Source organism: Dendropsophus ebraccatus, chromosome 8, assembly GCF_027789765.1.
Source record: "Dendropsophus ebraccatus isolate aDenEbr1 chromosome 8, aDenEbr1.pat, whole genome shotgun sequence".
NCBI lineage: Eukaryota > Metazoa > Chordata > Amphibia > Anura > Hylidae > Dendropsophus > Dendropsophus ebraccatus.
The window spans coordinates 14,244,155-14,262,284 of NC_091461.1; the positions used below are offsets into that span (position 1 = coordinate 14,244,155).

The following is an 18,130-nucleotide window of genomic DNA, read 5'->3' on the forward strand; positions in this document are numbered from 1 at the left end:
CTAATCGGCCAGTCCATCAACTGGGTTGTCATGTGTGCAGTATCCAGAGATCCCAGAACCCTGCGGGGGTCCTGGAGTGGTGATCCGGGACTAAAGGGGCAAGGGGAGAGGTGAGTTAATAACCTTTGTTATTTTCCCCCATGACCCTGCCAATTGGAGGCCAGACTTGTCCTTTAAGGTTTTATAGGAACATTGAGATCAATAACTATTAATGGACATGTTGAGTTCTGTTTGGGGAACAGTGGATGTAAAACAAGGGAGGACAATGATGTCAAGGCAGAGTTTTGCTCCGTGTTCACCTACCGTCTCCAGTAAATGAGTGTTACATACTCCATAGTTTCTAAATGCTTGAGATCCAGGAGGAATAAACTCTATGGGGAACGTGAATATTCCAGTCATCAGGGTGGCGCAGTCATGAGTACGCAGGGTAGGGCTATATGTAATCCTCATTCCAGAACTATCTTTTAATCCTGAAAGTCAAAGGTGCAATGAAGAACTGTTAAAAACCGGCGTTGGGTACAGCTCTATGTTATTCCTTGGGACTTTCGGGTCCCCATGTCTACCCAGGATTGTCCAAATCCCCATCTGGACTCAACGTACCCTGGTAGTGGCAGGCTCTCATTTTACTACTGTATTCTCTGTATTTGTATATAACCCCAAACCTTTTTGCAACACTTGAAAAATCTAGACTGTTGCCGAGAAAACCTTCTTTGGTGAAGCCTCTACATTCGCTCCAGAAGAAAATATATATATAGAAGTGTCTGGTAAGTGCTCATCTCCACCGATCTTAAATAGGTCATTGGTCTAAAAAGTACCTGGTCCCCATTGCGTAACACTTACTGGTGACAACCCAACACAAGAGCTTGCGCCCTTAGCCAATTACTAGTCTCACTAGTGACCCACTTTACCTAGTAATTTACTGAGTGGGAACTTCCTTTTGTTGAGATGGAGCCAGAATGATTATTCAAAGAAAAGAGGGAGGAGGAAGCAGCGACGAGGCATGCCAGAAGCAAAAATCTTTGACTCTTTTTTAGTGTAAGAAAGTATAGAGTGTGTTGAATCTCCTCCACAGACAGCTAAATAAAAGATATCATATCTACTAGAGCACTGTCATTTACATAACACTGTCAGCACCTTGGGGTGGGTCCAAGTGCTGACAAATTGCCTTAAAATGGAAGACGTTTAAAAGAAGCAGGACTCTTATTAGAGCTGGCTACCCCACCAAACAGGCCTCAATTCTAAGTATCATGTTTGGAGGAAACCAGTCACTGTTGATCACCTGCCCAATACCATCCCTACAATGAGGCCTGGTGGAAGAGGGGAGACTGATCCTGAGGGAGCTTGGGGAAAGATGAATGAAGCAAGATACAAAGATAATATTGCTGAAAACCAGATCCAGAGCGCTCTGGATCTCAGATTGAGCCAAAGGTTCCGCTGCAACAAGGCAATGACCCTAAGCCGCGCAGCCAAGGCAACACAGGAGCAGCTTAGGAACAAGTCTATGAATGTTCTTCAGTGGCCCAGTCAGAGCCCGTAACTCAATGGAACATCTCTGGAGAGACCTGACAATGACGTCTACCAATGGCCCGATCCGACCTGACAGAGGGGAGAAGATCTGCCGAGAAGAATTACAGAAAAGTCCAGGTTTACACATTGGAGGCTTATAGTCAAGAAGACTGGAGGCCGGGATCACTGCCAAAGGGGTTTCACCCCAGTGCGGAGCATCCACTCTAAATACTTATCGCAATGGGAGATTTTGTTTTTTCCTTTTCAATAAATTGGCAAAGATTTCTACCATTCTGTTCTCACTTTATTATTATGGGGTACTGAGTGCAGAATTATGAGAAAACTGGATTTTTTTTTATTATTTTTATTTTTTTCAATTTAGCACAAAGGCCTAACATAGAATGTGAATAAAGTGAAAGGCCCTGACTTTTAGAATGCATGTTATGTATGGCTATGATCACTGCAGTCCATGCTTCATCTAGTTACCTTTTATATTTTTGAAGTTACTGTAGTGGATTTCTATTCTGACGTAGAGCGGATCCTGGGGTGTACCTACAGAGACACCACAATCTTCAGGGTAATCAAATGGCTGCAAAAGAGAACGGGTACAATAAAATGGTGCATTGGCATTCAGAAGATTCTGGGCATTGCTAAGGTATTGTAGTCTCTTCCATATGTGCATTGTTGTACAGGCTCCATTATGTATTTTCTATAAAGAGATCTTCTACACTACAAATGTTCCTTCATTATAGCTCCATAAATAAGACCATTGTTGATGAATGTCACAACTTTTCTGGTGTTCTCCCTATGAACCTGGGGGATTGGGATGGATATTGCTATAGGCGCTGAAGTTGTTGATTGTGAGAATACCATGATATATCAATTCCTTACACATCCTAGTGTCCACTCACCTCTCCTCCCACAGCCCAACCGAACGTAGCACTCATGCACTGGGAATATCTGGCATCACTGCCATAGCAATCTCCAACGGTTGACATGATGGTGGTGTTGTTCCCACAAACATATATCAGAATGTGATGCACTATGCCAATGGTATCTGGGTCTTCAATTGGCTCATACTGTAAAATAAATAGAGTGGTGATATAAAACATTAGTTATAAAATATCAAGAGCAATGGTTCACTATATAGCTTCAATGTGACAGAGATGAGAACCGCTAACAATAGTACTGTTGCTCCCACTTTGGCGGAACAAGCCATCTATTCCATGGATAATCATTTATTTTAATCATTAGAGATAAGCAAATATACCTTTTGGATCCAATTCAGTGGGTGACTGCTCCTGTACAGTACACATTTCCTTAGCCATGTGGTGAATGTAAAGGCCCTATTACACCATTGCAGCCGATAATCCCTTGGTGTAATAGCTATTGTTAAAAGGCAACAATCAGCCGACATGCACAATTTCGGCTGAATCTTGTCTTTCAATATGTTAAAAAATTATTGAACAATAAGGACGGCCTGCTGGCTGTTGCTCCTGCACCCCCCCATGGCCCCGTGCTCTTACCCGCTCACCGATGGCGCATCTTATAGCCCCGGCTGCAAGCGGTGAACGAGGAGCAAGCGAACGCTTCTGACAGGTCGGCACTCACTTGCCTGTCACTAGAGATGAGCAAAGCAGACGGAAATTTGTTTCACGAGCTTCGCAAATTTTTGGTCAAACTCCTTAAGATTCACAAATCGAACCCTAACAAATTACATTAAAACAGCCAAAACTATAGTAGCTACAATACTGGGACTATTACAGAAGGGTGAATGTGTTAAAATCATGTTGTGGTAAAAGTGTAAAAAAAAAAGTCAATCAGCCAGTCAATCATCCAATTTCCGCCATTCCTCTTCTCCCTGTCCCTTTATCTCTCTGTCAGTCTCTCCCTGCTCTCCTCTCTGTCCCTTTATCACTCTGTTAGTCTCTCCCTGCTCTGCTGTAACTCCTTGCTGCCATCCTGCTTTCTCCTTCACACACAGCCGACCGGCCACCTCCATAACCGAACCACCTTATATAGAGGGGGAGGTGTTGACATCACAGAGGGGCCTGCAGCTGATTGGACGGGGGCTAGGGATTATGCTTAATCCCTTTCTCCCAGTGACACTCCAGACAGCATGTGTGGCCTGCATTTTTTTTTTTTTTTTTGCAAATTTCCTTAACAAATCGTCAGGAATTCGATTCGCAGAACAAAATGAATTGCGCAATTTGTGAATCTTGATCCGCCAGATTCACTTTACTTATCTCTAATTATAACGTGAAGCTCCTGGGCCCCATTGCAAAACCAGTACAAGAGCCCTAAACTACCATGCATCATTCATAGCGCCGGTATTCTCAGATGGGATAAAAGGGCCTTATTGGCCACCTCAAGATCCTGAGCACATATCAGTCTTACCCTTATAATGTGATGTTTCGTGGGCACCCTGGGCATTGGGAGGAACGTACATGCATAAGACGTATCTTGATCTGATACAAGATGCTAGTAGGAAGAAGAAAATGAAAACATAAAGTATAAAACTAAATGATGGGTTATAGCAAGAATCATACATTTAATAGGACAAATTTACAATTTCCTTTAATAAAACTTACTAAGTACCATATTAAATACCCATCCTGATGCTTAACACACCATGGGGGACATTTATCAATGTTAAAATTCATATTTTTTGTCGGAAAGTGGCCAGATGCAAATAAATTTATTCGCAAATGGCCATTTTGCAAATAAAATATTTGCATCTGGCCACATTCCGCTTGGTGCGCCAGGGGGACGGGGCGAAATAGGGGGCGTGGACTCAGAGTCCGCGCTATTCATCATTTTCTTTGGCAAAAAATAGTCAAGAAACCTACTCCAGCTCTGAGTTAGCTTAGGTTTCCTGGCGCGCACTGGTGCGTTTGGGATCTATGTAGAGGCAGTGCGCCTCTACATAAATCTCTATAGTGACAGAGCTGCAGAGAGATTTTTAAGTCCGGCGCAGAAAATGCCAGACATAATAAATGCCCCCACCATGTCTACCTTTTGAACCATGTTGGCTAAGCACTTGTCCTTGGGTCTTGGGTTCGGATCTGACTTAGGATGGCATCTAAATGAAATTGGTTTCCCTTTGAGCTGCGGAGTAGCAGCTACTGGCTAGAAATGAGCGAAATGACAGTAATTTTGGGTCATTAAACCCCAAAAGCTTGGCACTTGTCTCCTGAACAACCCATGGCTGTATCCATATTTTCCAGGAAGCCCTAGGGCTGCATCCATTTTCTCCAGCTAACAGGAGTCAAATGAAGAGCATTCATGGTTTCGGGAATCTTTACCAATGGCCATTTGATGGTACCTGCTGTATCTTTCCCAATCCCCCCAAATACATGCTTGCCTAGCTTAATCAAGCATTTATGCTTTTTTACTAGTGAGGGAGAGAAAAACACTTTTGAGGTCATTTTATATGGCATGAGCCGCCCTGTAAGTGGATGTGATGTCATTCAGCAGACAGATCAGTCATAAGATGGGTTGGGTCACATGCTGGATCATTTGTGTGGCTCTTTGTAGCTATCATGCATCAGTCATATATCCCCTACCACGTAAGGAGATATGTGGCCATTTGGCAGCAAATTTTATTGACGAAAATAATCTGATCAGCCAACAAATGCTTCAGCTGATCTTTGGCCCTATTGGGGTGATGTTGGCCCATTTGGCCAAAAATCTTGCTTCGTGATAGGGCCCTTGGATTCCTACCAAGGCAATTTATTTCCCAGGGAACAAAATGGATTGTTTGGTTGGAATCCTTCTGGCCCAATCTGTCTCTTCTTCAACCATGTGCCATTGGGATAGAGTTTTTAGGCTACTATACAGATTAGATGGTCCTGAGGAAATCTATGGGTTTAGCCAGCACTCGCATTATATGTATGGCCAACTTAGATTTCCTCTCACAAAAAAATCATGATAGGTGAATTAGTATATATGTGATCCCCAGTGAGTGATAGCAGTCTGTGTACAATGCTACAGAATATGTTGGTGCTATATAACCATCATTTGATCTCATGAGAAGGTTTCTGGTCCTTACGTCGTGCAGTTTGAAGTCATAGGTAAATGTTATTTCCGGAAAGTCCATGTGGTACACAAGCTCCAGGAAGAAGATAGACTTGCGGAATGTGTTGTCATCTCTAAGCTCCAGTTTTTCTCCATCTCCGATAACGACCATCACTCTCACCGTGTCATTCTAAAAAGAATATAATCAGATGATAAATTATTGAAGGGGTTATCTGTAGTTTTTAAAGTGATAATTTATCCTCCAGAAAAGCCATCAATATCATCAATAATAGATCAGTGGGGTTTTGGCAAGCAACCCCACCAGGCAACTGTTTCAAGGTTCTGTGGCTTTTGGGTAAGTGTTGCAGTCTCTTCAATGCACCAGTCATAGCATCATTGGAATAATACTGTGATGGTGGGAGGAAAAAATAGTGTTTCGCTGCTATCCAGGATCTGTTAGGGCTTCAGTCCGGGCCTTTATCAGCATAGCTAAAGTGGCTACAACTAGTTGCCTTTACCCCCCATTGGGGTTTGCAGGGTGTCCATGGAAGAATAGAGCACTAGTTCTACCTGTGGGAACCCCTTGCACCAGGAACCAGTACAGATGTACGCTGGTCTTAAAGTGATGCAAACCCCTTAAATCCGGCAGGCACAGAACTGTATACCTGATCAGAAGCAGGTCTCGATTTCTGACGTGGTTTGCATGAACTCACTAGTCAGAAAGCATGATAAATTAGGCGTACGAGGAGGCCACACCTCTTTCTTGCATTGCTGCACCTTGCTTTACGGCTGGTGTCCGCCATGGAAAAGCCAATAATCTGCGCCTTTTCCGTGGCGTACGCCAGGGGTGCACATTGGTAAATGTGCCCAATAACTCCACCAGTAGAATAATGAATGCACTATTGGAGTATAATACTGGAGGATGTTGATCAGGATTATTCTGTATACTCTGGTCCATCCTTAAATATCAAATCACTTACCTCAATTTCATGATCATGATGGTCACATGTGAAAAATTTACGCCAAACTCTCATAACAATGCCAGTATCATTGCGGCTCAGGTTGAGCAGTACATAGTCCTGGGACTTGTCTTTTACTGGTGGCCAATCCCCTTCTGTATGAGCATCCTATATAAGGATAATTATGATGGTATTACTAGGAATAATGCAAGTGAAAAGAAGAGTGGCCATGCCAACTACCACAGAATATGCTTAAATACCTTATCCCCTCATTTCTACTTTGCCTAGGACCTCAGTCGTCACGGCTAGCAAATCAGGTCAAGGGTAGAGAACTGGGGGTCATCTAGGCTCTGTTGATGACCAGCAACCCCTTAAACTCTGCGCCCTACTGCCATTGCTAGCAGTAGTTCAGCTGATCACTACTCCAGCCATTGCACTGCTTCTATGAACAAGAATTTAACTACTATAATACTGCCCCCTATGAACAATAATTTAACTACTATAATACTGCTCCCTATATACAAGAATATAACTACTATAATACTGCTCCTATATACAGGAATATAACTACTATAATACTGCTCCTATATACAGGAATATAACTACTATAATACTGCTCCTATATACAGGAATATAACTACTATAATACTGCTCCTATATACAGGAATATAACTACTATAATACTGCTCCTATATACAGGAATATAACTACTATAATACTGCTCCTATATACAGGAATATAACTACTATAATACTGCTCCTATATACAAGAATATAACTGCTATAATACTGCTCCTATATACAAGAATATAACTACTATAATACTGCTCCTATATACAAGAATATAACTACTATAATACTACTCCTATATACAGGAATATAAATGCTATAGTACTGACCTTATGTACAGGAATATAACTACTATAATACTGCTCCTATATACAGGGATATAACTTCTATAATACTGCTCCTATATACAAGAATATAACTACTATTATACTGCTCCCATATAAATAGTTGGCAGCTTCATGGATCATACTGGTACCATAATACCTATCTCCTCAGCAAACTTATCTAGATATTAGACTTACATAAAAATATGACTCATTGTGTTCGTTCCATCCGGCCACGACAAAGTCAGTCTTATTCAGTGATTTATCGGGAGCTAAACCCAGAGCTATAGAGGAGGCGATAGGTGTCTGTATCTCAATAGAAATCTCCTGGACTTCTCTGTCGTATCCCCAACTTAAAAGAACAATGTCCTCCCGTTCCTGAGATGTCATCTCCCTGGATAACGATAAATCGAGAGGTCCCCGCGAGCCCAGGACATGAAGAGCCCCAACCAGGAGCAGACAGACACATCTCCACATGGATCCTTTCCTAATCTCCATGGTGAGGAGGTCTGGACGGGTCGGTGCAGGGCATAGTGACCACTCCTAAAAGAGTCCATTCATTAATAAGGGTCAGTGACGTTTTACAGGATCTTTTTAAGAGGTTTATATTTCATTGCTCTTTCCTGTATTTATGTCATTAAATCTCATTTATCTTATCAAGGCTCGAAGTGCCAGAATATTATATTCCAAGCTGTGAAATGATTACTTAATTCTTGCCAAATGTTACATAAGAATTAACTTGTTCACTCGTAATCATAGACATCGGTATCACCAAGTACGATGGTCAAAACCATTTCTGAAGCCAGTCAAAAAGAGACAAAACCAGAGACAGACTCATAGAGGAAGATGGACAGGAGTGGTCATCTGGTCAGGTTGCCCTCCTATGGACTCTTTTAATATTAGACCTTGATGTTCTCGATGAATTGGCAGGGTACTGGAGAACTCACTAGTCATAAAGATCTACGAGAGAAGAAAATCTGGACAAAGACCTAAATATTTTGAACCCTTACGAAAAGTTGAGAAAGCTTTGGCGATACTCTTTGGGAAAATGTGGAACTTATATTTCATCGAACTAATAAATCTCTTGTATTATCTGAACTGTACAGACAAAACCTCTATACACTCTACGGAAGGAACAGTTCCAAAACTCGTGGACTTAGTATAATGAACAGAAGTTACCCACCACAGAAGATATAGCGGTTGTGGGCATTCAGAGGTAGAGGTTGTGCCTTACGTTTTTTTGCCTATGGAAGCCCAATGCTGAATCCAACACATAAGATTCAACAGTAATATAGATAGGTGGGGGCCCATGACCTTATCATAACAACTATGGTGGCTTGTGGGGCCCTGGAGTCCAAATGAATATTATTGATTTATTGTAATTGAAGTCTCGGGGCTGTAAGAAAAGGAATGGTGCTCTGTTATAGATAATACCTGGTCCACAATAAGGCAATCATTGTACTGATGCAGCATATTATGAACGCCAGTGTCCACCTACCTATTGGCTCTCATCCTTATCTGGAGTAGAATATGTCTTTATATAATAAGGGATTACATGTTCTCAGATTATACAACTACATCCCAAGTAATAGGGTTTACAGTTCGAGAGATAAGGAGATAAGGTTGGTCATAACTGAACCATCTTGGAACAAAACTAATAAATATATAAAAGTAATATAAAGCTTATATCAGTAATACTGCACTTAAAGTGGCCATACACCTTAAGTAACAGTCAGTCGAACGTCCTCCCCATACACACGAACATTTGGCACCACTAAACAATCCTCTCTTCTCTGTGGGGAGGGGTAGGCTGCAGCTAGACTGCTCTGGCGAGGACTTTTCTAACTGAGAAAAAAGGGGTCGGGCAGTGAAGTTTCATCATGCCCGACCTTTATTACTGCCAACGTCATGTCTCAGGTCTTGGGAGAAACCCACACATACAATATACTGCAAGCAGCAGGTTTGGCCAGTGTACTCTGACCTTGATACTTTAAGTAGTAAGTAAATACACTGGAAAGCCCCATGAGTAAGTGGTAACTAGAACTTTCTGGCCAAATAACGAGAGACCGTCTGTCAAAGATATGTTGTGCTGGTTGGGTTCTCCTTGAGACTTTTTTGAGCTAAGCAGGCTACAGCTATAAAAGGTTCCTGGTGAAATGATGCTTATTGCCTCATATGTCTATTGGCTTTGTGTCCCAGACACCACCTTGTGGTAGTGGTCTATTGTCCTAGTGAGTGTCCTGGTGGTCATTTTTGAGTGGTTCCATTTCCCAGGCTCTGATGTTTAGTGGTTTAGTATCCATTCCATGGAGTATCAGAAACTGGCAGGTTTCTAGAAGGTTGGTGTCCCAGAAAGTACCTGGTAGTAAGTAATTTAGTGTCCCAGATAGTCCCTGATGGCCAGTCGTTTCCTTCCCTGGATAGTCCGGTTGGCTAGTAGTTTAATGTCCCCAATAGTCCCTGGAGGTCAGTGTTTTAGTGCCCCAGACAGTCCAAGGAGTCCAGTGGTTTTAATACCTCAGTAACGGGTCTAATTTATTCAACATGTAATAACTCTTTTTCCATAGTTTTGGGCTCCAATCCCCAAGGTCAATTTAGTTCATTGTCCATCTGATGGGGACCACTGGTTTAGTGCCTTACACTGGTTTAATGGCTTAGATAATACCATCAGATGTACAGTTGTTTTCATGTCTAAGGCCCTTACCTTGCCACTTTAGTGTCTGATCACTATTGTTTAGTACAGAGATGGGGAACCTTCGGCCCTCCAGCTGTTACAAAACTGATATTCCCATCATGTCTGGACAGCCCAAACCGAGGGCATGATTGGAATTGTAGTTTTGAAACAGCTGGAGGGCTGAAGGTTCCCCATATATGGTTTAATAGATTGGAATACTCAGTGCTAGTGCTTTAGTATCTAGAACATGGGTCTCAAAAATTCGGCCCTCCAGCTGTTGCAATACTACATTTCCATATGCCTGGACAAACAAATCCAAAGCTTTAGCTGTCCGAGCATGATGGGAATTGTCGTTTTGCAACAGTTGGAGGGCCGCAGTTTGGAGAACCATGGTCAAGCCGAGGGTGTTTAATGGTATAATATCCTTAGTAGATCTGTGCTAGGCCATGTCTACTGGTTTAGTATCAGCGTCTGATGGATAAGTCTTAAGGGCCTTTTACATAGGCCGATTGTTGTGCAAAAAATTGTTAAATTGTTCAAATTTAAGTGATAATCTTCTGGTGTAAATGCAGCAACGATCTAACTATGAATGAAAATTTGTTGTTATGTGGTTGATCGCATGTTTTGAGCCGACTTCGGCTATTATCTTCTCTTCTAAATACCTATCATTTAAAAGAAAAAAGTCCATTGCTTATTGTTCTCTAAAGGAGTGCTTAGACGATTTATCTGTACGTGTAAAAGGACCCTTTGTAACCCAGACAGTTTTTGTTGCGCAGTGGTCTCTTGTTCCAGGTCTTCCAATTTTTCATGGTTTTATGTCTTGGACCAGGCATGGGGAACCTGCAACCTGCAACAGCTGGAGGGCCATAGGCTCCCTATACTGTCCTAGACCATCCCTGGAGCCTAGTGGTTCAGAGCCCCTAGTGCCTAGTGGTTCAGTCTCTATTCACATCTATATCTGAGGTTACATTCTGAGCCTTCAACACATATTATGTAAAAATTGCTGAAAAACAGCACAGCAAGCAGCACTGTAAGCTACTATGGGTAAATCTTGCATGACGAACAATTGTAATTTGTTTTCAGACATTACAACGAATCATTGGCCCACCAGTAATGGCCACCCCCTCCAAAGCCGAAGCCGCTCAGCCAGTATAATGGCACATTATGACTATCACAGATCATTCATTGGCCGGAATAAATAAACTATTATGGTCATGCAGTTGGCAGATCAAGCGGCCGTAATCCGTTCTTCCTGAGATGATCTGCGCGTTATGCAAACATTCCTATTGAAGAAAGACATTAAGTACTTAAGCAGTGTTGACAAAGCATAAAATGATCAAGAAATTAACTCTGAATAGAGCACAACGTGACATATAGGAACATGACAGACGTATCAATCTGGATGGACAAAATAAATGTCAGCAATGGAAAAAACTTTACAGCCAAAAGCTAAATTCTCACAAGGACATCTTGTCTCTGTGCCGGCATCTCTAGAAAAGACAAGAGGATTACACCACCTTGTATATGTTACATGTCATGCAGAACAAGGACTGGGAGGGAAGACGCCTTATAATGTATAGTAAGTAGTGGACCATGAGACAGCAAGACAAAAAAGTTGGCCCAGAGCCCCACGCCCTTCTATTCCTGGACACTTGCACCCTGTACTTACTTGATCAGCTGCTTCCTGTAGAGAAGAGATTAAGGGACCTTTGGGCAAGGTACTGATGTCCAGTCTTAAAGCCCTATTACACGAAACGAATATCAGCTGTATTCAGACGATATCGGCCATTACAGACGATAATCGTCTTGTGTGATAGAAGGCAACGATCTGCCATCATGAACGATGTTGGCTGACTGATGCATTTATTTGTCTTTCAACATGTTGAAAGACAAACGACTAATAAAGCAGCCATCTGCTGCCATCGTTCTGTGAAATAGGAGCGGCGACAGCAGACCACTGATATCTGCTATGGGCTGCCCGGACGATCTAGCAATCGCAGCTTCCCTCCCTCCCCCCCCCCCGGTACTCACCTGCTTGCTGCCAAAGGGGGTAATAGCAGCGGCAGCGAGCCAGGGACGAGGAGCAAGCGAGCCCTGACATCGCTCGTTTGCCCCTCTCCAACGTCCCGTATAATAGGGGCTTTAGACTATGTTTCCACTATCAGAACGTTCCATCCTATGATCTAGTATTGGGAATATAGTCTTAGGAACAAAAACAACTCTAACAGCAACCCTACTGTGAACGCTCCTGCAACACAAGTTGCTACCATGGTGCATTTGCACATAAAGATGAGCTAAATATTTAATCACAAAACGGATTTGGCGCAAAAGTTTCAATTTCAGCTAGTACTAACATTTCAAAATTATTTTACTGTAGCTAATGGTAGTAGCGATAGACATACATTTCAGTTATGCATGGATTTTTTTTTACAGATGATGAATCACACAAGGCCAGGCAGCCTGAGCCCTAGGGCCTTGCAGTCAGTCCTTCCTGTCTCTAAGCCAAATATGAGGGACTATAGATGAGTGTGACACTTTAAATATGGTGATATATTGTCTATGTCATAGGCAGTGTATAAAGCCAGAGCCGGGAACAGCAGCCATTTGCAGGCAAGAGCTGAGAAGAAAGGTTTTGTCATACGGATCCAGGGGCTTACTGCAAAAGAGTAAAATAAGAATTTTGTAAATATAACTGGGGCAGTCAGGGACAGCCATTAGAGACACATCCAACCTTTATTGTGATAGATTGCATTTTAACCCTTCAATTTCTTAATCTGTATGATTTTTTGGCTGTACACTGAAACTTTGGCAGCCTGTGTCTCCATGGGTATTTAAACCATGTTGTGTATTGTTCCGTGTATTAGGTATTTTCCTTTTATTACTAGTGCCACTAGGAATGTTGACTCTGAGAGTCTGTTGATTCCAGGACTTCTTGAAACTGCTATAAGTAAGTCACTACCACCAGTCCACTCTGTAAGGATAGCATCAAGTTTCTACAACCTTATTGTAGTCCAGGGTTGGATAATTCTGCTTAAGGGCCCACTGGCATTTACTATTTTCTTAGTAGGTCTTTGGTTGGAGACAAAATGTAGAAGCTGATCGGTGCTGATCAGCTTCTACATTGGTGATCCCGCTCCTGCATGTGTCCCTCCGGGACATGTGACAGTTCTTTAAAGTACTTCTGTGAGTACAAATGTTCTTTTTTTAACCACAACTAGTCCTGCATAACAGCAGTTGTCACCACTTGGTCACCACACATTTACACTGCAAGTGGTGATTCAAATATTGTGTCTATAGCAATTTTACAGTGTTAGGCCATATTCACATGGCGTAAGACATCGGCCGTTCTGTGACCAGCATGACCATTAATTGGGATGCACGCACACCGTGTGCGTATACTATGTGTATATGCTCCGGCCGGAATTCTATTAATTTTTTTTTTTTTTTTTTTTTTTTTTTTTTTTAATTTATAAAGTTTATTTGACTTAAATAAAATTCACATTACAAACCACATGGCTCTCGTCCCATCAATCAGGACAATCATACACATATACATATACAAATCTTATTTCCCCCAATACATCAATCAAAAATAATTATAATATCATAGAAATGCTTTCTATAAATCAAGGCTGTGATTTATGTAAAACATACATTGTGTGAACATGGCCTTAGAATGTTACATCACCAATGCCAATAAATATGTTGTTGCTCATGGGCATACAGTAAATATTTTTTCATAGTGTAGTAACATTCCACTCTTTTCGGGCAACTTTTTCACCTGAGTTTGGTTGGAGGACAGGTGAAGGTAGAGGACATATACAGTAGCTGTAATGCCTGGCTTTATAGGCAGTGGAATCCAGTGGTATCCAGTGTGTTGGTGGTGCTGACAGGGACACTTGTGGGGTTACTAGAGCCACCAATAACCATGATGGTGGTGGGCATGCTGCTAGCAGTAGTGACAATAATAACACTGATGGTGGTAAAAGGGGCATTGGTAGTAGCAGTGATAAGTGGAAGCACAATCCAAGGCAAATGTAGAGGAGGGATTTGTGAGTGTGGGCAGGGAGGCCATGCCAGGACCAGTGGGAGCAAGGTTTCGGAAGACGATGACTATGATGATAACTGTGTATTGCGCGCTCCCAAATCAATGCCATTTCTAGGCACTGAGGAAGGCTGGGTTTGAGAAAGGACACCCTTTTTTTTCTAGGATCTACCTAAATTTAAGTCTACATGACATACAAGGCTATCCATAACCTGTCCCCTTCATACAACTCTGACTTGATATCCCCCCTACCATTCCTCATGCAACCATTGATCCTCCCATTATCTCCGTCTTTGCTCACTCCTTACTTGTATCTAACACAACCATCTTCAAGAATTTGCCCGAGCCTCCCCCATACTCTGGAACTCTCTACCACAACACAACTGGTTCTTAAGAGCAACTTGAAAGCCCAACTATTGGGTACAACTTACAATAACTCTGCACAACACTCTGACTAGCTTCCCCCTTACCTACTGTCTCCCTCCCCTTACCTTGTAGAATCTAAGCCCTCGCGGGCAGGGTCCTCTATCCCATTTACCATATTCATATTTGTTTTTCTTGATTTTGTAATATTCTGTTTGTTAACTCTTATCACTTATATATCGCTCTGGAATCAGGGGTGATTTAAAAAGAAATAAATAAATACATAATAATAATAATTTTTGGCAACGTTTGAGCATAGTCCTTGTGCTTGCAGTTATAAACACTACCATTATTAGGTGCCAATAACAATTGTATAAGGACATCTTAACAATGCATTAACAGAAGAAACAATAAACACTTTGATGAAGTGCAGATATAGTGAAGTACAACCATTGGATAACATGACACGCAGTGGGACACTGCACAATTTTAACTCCATGTCGCACTGCCAGTTTTGGATCTTGGAATGCAGCAATACAGGAGCAAATTATTTAACAAACTGGATTTTTATTTTGTAAAAGTAGTACAGATCAAAAGAAATGATCAGAGAATATAAATGTAGAATTTTTCTGGCCTCATTCTGGTTCTCATTCTGGCCACTAAGCCTAATAATAAGCTGATTCCTTAAGATCAATTTTTCAGCCTTTTCATCAAATAAGCTATTTTTCCAAAACTTTTTTGAGAAAACTTTTTTATGTGACATCCGTCTTTTGATAATGATGGACGTTATTAATGATCACAAACATTAATGGCATCACTCGTTATTAAAATACGGATGTTTTTCACATAAAAAAGACGTTGTGGTAACACAGCTATACAGCGAAAGGGAAAAAAAAGTATGTAGATAAAGCAGGATCAAGCCATCCAATGCTCTCCCCGCTCTGTGTCACGTGATTAGTTGGGCTCCGATTGGTTGCATATGCAAGTCTATGGAGTCCGACTGATCTCACATGATGCAGAGCGGGGAGACGACATTCTGCAGCACCATGCTCTCCCCGCTTGTTCTCCCGATTAATACAGGTGTGAACACTCAGACCCAGACTGATCAAAACTTTTGACTTCTCTATGACATGTCAAAAGTTTTTACAAACGACAGCGACACTTTAAAGGAAAAGAATAGCACTGTTCCATTACTATAGGGGACAGGATTTTCACAGTATATCCTTGTTTCTTCATATTGAGGGCGGCATGGTGTGATTTCTCTTTTTGGGTGTAGTCAGTCTCCTGGATAAAGCAAATTCATATTAAGGCCTAGTTCACACAACGTAAAAATAGGGGCAAAATGCAGCCATATTTGGATAAATATGACCTGAAATAATTATCAATTCTTTATTTCAGGCCGTGTATATCCAAATACAGCCATATTTTGCCCTTATTTTTACGTTGTGTGAACATGGCCTTAGGCTATGTTCCCACACAGCATTTCTGCTGAGTACTTTGCAACCAACCAAAACCAGGAATAGATTGAAAACACAGAAAGGCTATGTTCACACACTGTTGAAATTAAGTTGATGACCGTCATTTAGTGGCAAATAACGACCATTATTTTAAAACAACAGCTATTGTTTTAAAATAACAACAATTATTTGCCACTTAAATTCCGGACATCAACTTAGTTTCAGCAGTGTGTGAACATAGCCTTTCTGTGTTTTCAATCTATTCCTGGTTTTGGTTGCACAATACTGACCAAAATACTGTGTGGGAACATAGCCTAAAGCCATGTTCACACGCCGGAAAAGACCGGCCGTTCCGTGAACCGGCCGGGTCATGGAACGGCCGGTCTCTGCAAAGATCATCCCAGCCGGTACTTCAGTACCCGCCGGATGATCATTCTGGCCGTAGAGTTCTGATGCGGGCACATCCCTGCGCCCGAATCAGAACTCCTCACTGCACACTATGAGGCAAGCGGCCGTAGCCACTCGCTTCCTAGTGTAAACTGACAGGGTTTCCTACGGCCGATATTCAATGAATTGCAGCTGTAGAAAACTGACATGTCAGTTGTTTGCGGGGCTGCGAGAGATCCCGGCTGCTGTGTGAACATAGCCTTAGATAGTAAAGCAGTTAAATGAATTGGAGATTTCAGGCATTATATCAGATAGGATTCTACTACATCTCCAATTTAATGGGAAATTTTAGTCAACCACACATACAATTTAATTACATTTTATAAGCAGGATTTCCATTATTCCCAGGAATACAGATGATCCTTCGGTACACACATGGACCAGGCGGGTCCTACAAGCAGTGGGAACATCATGGCTTGATCTACAGAAACTTGTCTACATCAATGGATATTGCCGTCTTTCTGCTACATAGCAAAGCAGGATACTCCCACGTGTAGTAGTTCTCCAACCCTTGCTAAATTACAACTCCCAGCATGCCTTGGAAGCCGATGGTTACCATTTTGCAATAGTCGGAAAGCCACAGGTTGGAGACCACTTTTCCAGATGATGTCTAGAAAAATCTTAAGGTCCATCCAAAGCTCCATAACATTTTACATTCACTTCTTAGATTTTAGATCCCAGATTAAAAAATTAAAAATCTTTAAGAATCTATATGCAATTTGCAGAAAGTTGGACTCCTACTAGAATGTCCATGTGTTTTACTCCAAAGAATCGTCTTCACAGTGGTACGGAGGAGGTAGAGAGATGGGAGGCAATGGAGTCGTCTTATTCAACCTCTTCCCCTGGAAACAAGAAAACACACAGAACGTTCAATTATATTTTTAAAACAATCTCCATAATATGACTGGTTCTCTTTAGGCTATGTTCACACAACGTACTATGTTCGACAAGAAAAACAACATTGAAACGGCCGTCCTTTTCATACTTCAATAAAATGCATTGAAGTCAATGTAACAATGTCTTTTGTTTTCACACAATGTATTGAACAACGGCCGTTCATTTCATTGCAGTTTGAAAAAGGACAGCCGTTGTTTTAATGGAAAACATCGGCCGTTTTTGTCAAAAAAGGACTTCATGGAGAAATAAAAGTTCCCTTCTCTGTCTCTGTATCAGCCATGGTGGATCAGAGGGCTGGTTTAGCCAATGAACTGAGCCACATAGCCAGCCCCCTTCAAGCATGTCACCGACTTACTGAGCGAGAGGAAATGTTCGTTTTGTGCTGGAGCAAAGGTGAAATGGAGCTACATCACCAGGGAAAAGGAACTTTATACTTAATGTCCACCACAAAGCCAAGGAAGGAAGTATTCTAGGACAAGTCAGAGGCTATAAGTCTATTGATGGAAGATTTTTGGGAAGGCTATCTACAAACCTTACACTACAGGGCTGATTTACTAATGTGTTCCTGGCAGCAAATTGTCCGGTTTTTGTGTATCTTCCCTGTCGGATTAGTGTTCCGGCATATTTACTAAAGGTGTGTGACACAATTTTTCCAAAAATTCAACAAACCCATCATTTAGCTCTAAAAACTAGCCAAGTGGGCGTGCCGTGGTTGTGTCATGGGTGTGTCCTTTAAAATCTGCCACATTCAACAAATTCACTAAGCAAACCCTCATTTTGGGTTTACAGGAGATATGGCGGCTTGGATCCATCCATTCTAACCCAATCAGTAATTATAACAAGATAGAAGAGAGTAACAAAATGCTAAGCAGA

The 18,130-nt window shown here is 41.7% G+C and overlaps 2 protein-coding genes across 4 annotated transcripts in view; both read right to left on the reverse strand.

Moving 5' to 3' along the window:
* On the reverse strand, positions 1-7,764 carry LOC138799961 (DBH-like monooxygenase protein 2). The gene is made up of 9 exons (XM_069981766.1): positions 7,573-7,764; positions 6,504-6,650; positions 5,558-5,713; positions 4,522-4,635; positions 3,904-3,987; positions 2,418-2,585; positions 1,993-2,095; positions 304-470; positions 1-90 (listed from the first exon to the last, which is right to left on the reverse strand). The coding sequence occupies exons 1-9, from the start codon at positions 7,762-7,764 to the stop codon at positions 1-3; spliced, it is 1,221 nt and encodes a 406-aa protein (XP_069837867.1).
* The window catches only part of LOC138799090 (DBH-like monooxygenase protein 2), a 24,405-nt gene continuing 12,862 nt past the window's right edge, over positions 6,588-18,130 (reverse strand). For 2 of the 3 annotated variants that reach the window (XM_069979859.1, XM_069979857.1), the window contains one exon: positions 16,783-17,202. In XM_069979859.1, coding sequence (XP_069835960.1) covers positions 17,119-17,202 — 84 coding nt within the window. In that variant the 3' untranslated portion in view covers positions 16,783-17,118. Of the gene's footprint in view, positions 6,651-16,782; positions 17,203-18,130 lie in introns of those variants that run through there. The other variant, XM_069979858.1, reaches the window with a different exon arrangement.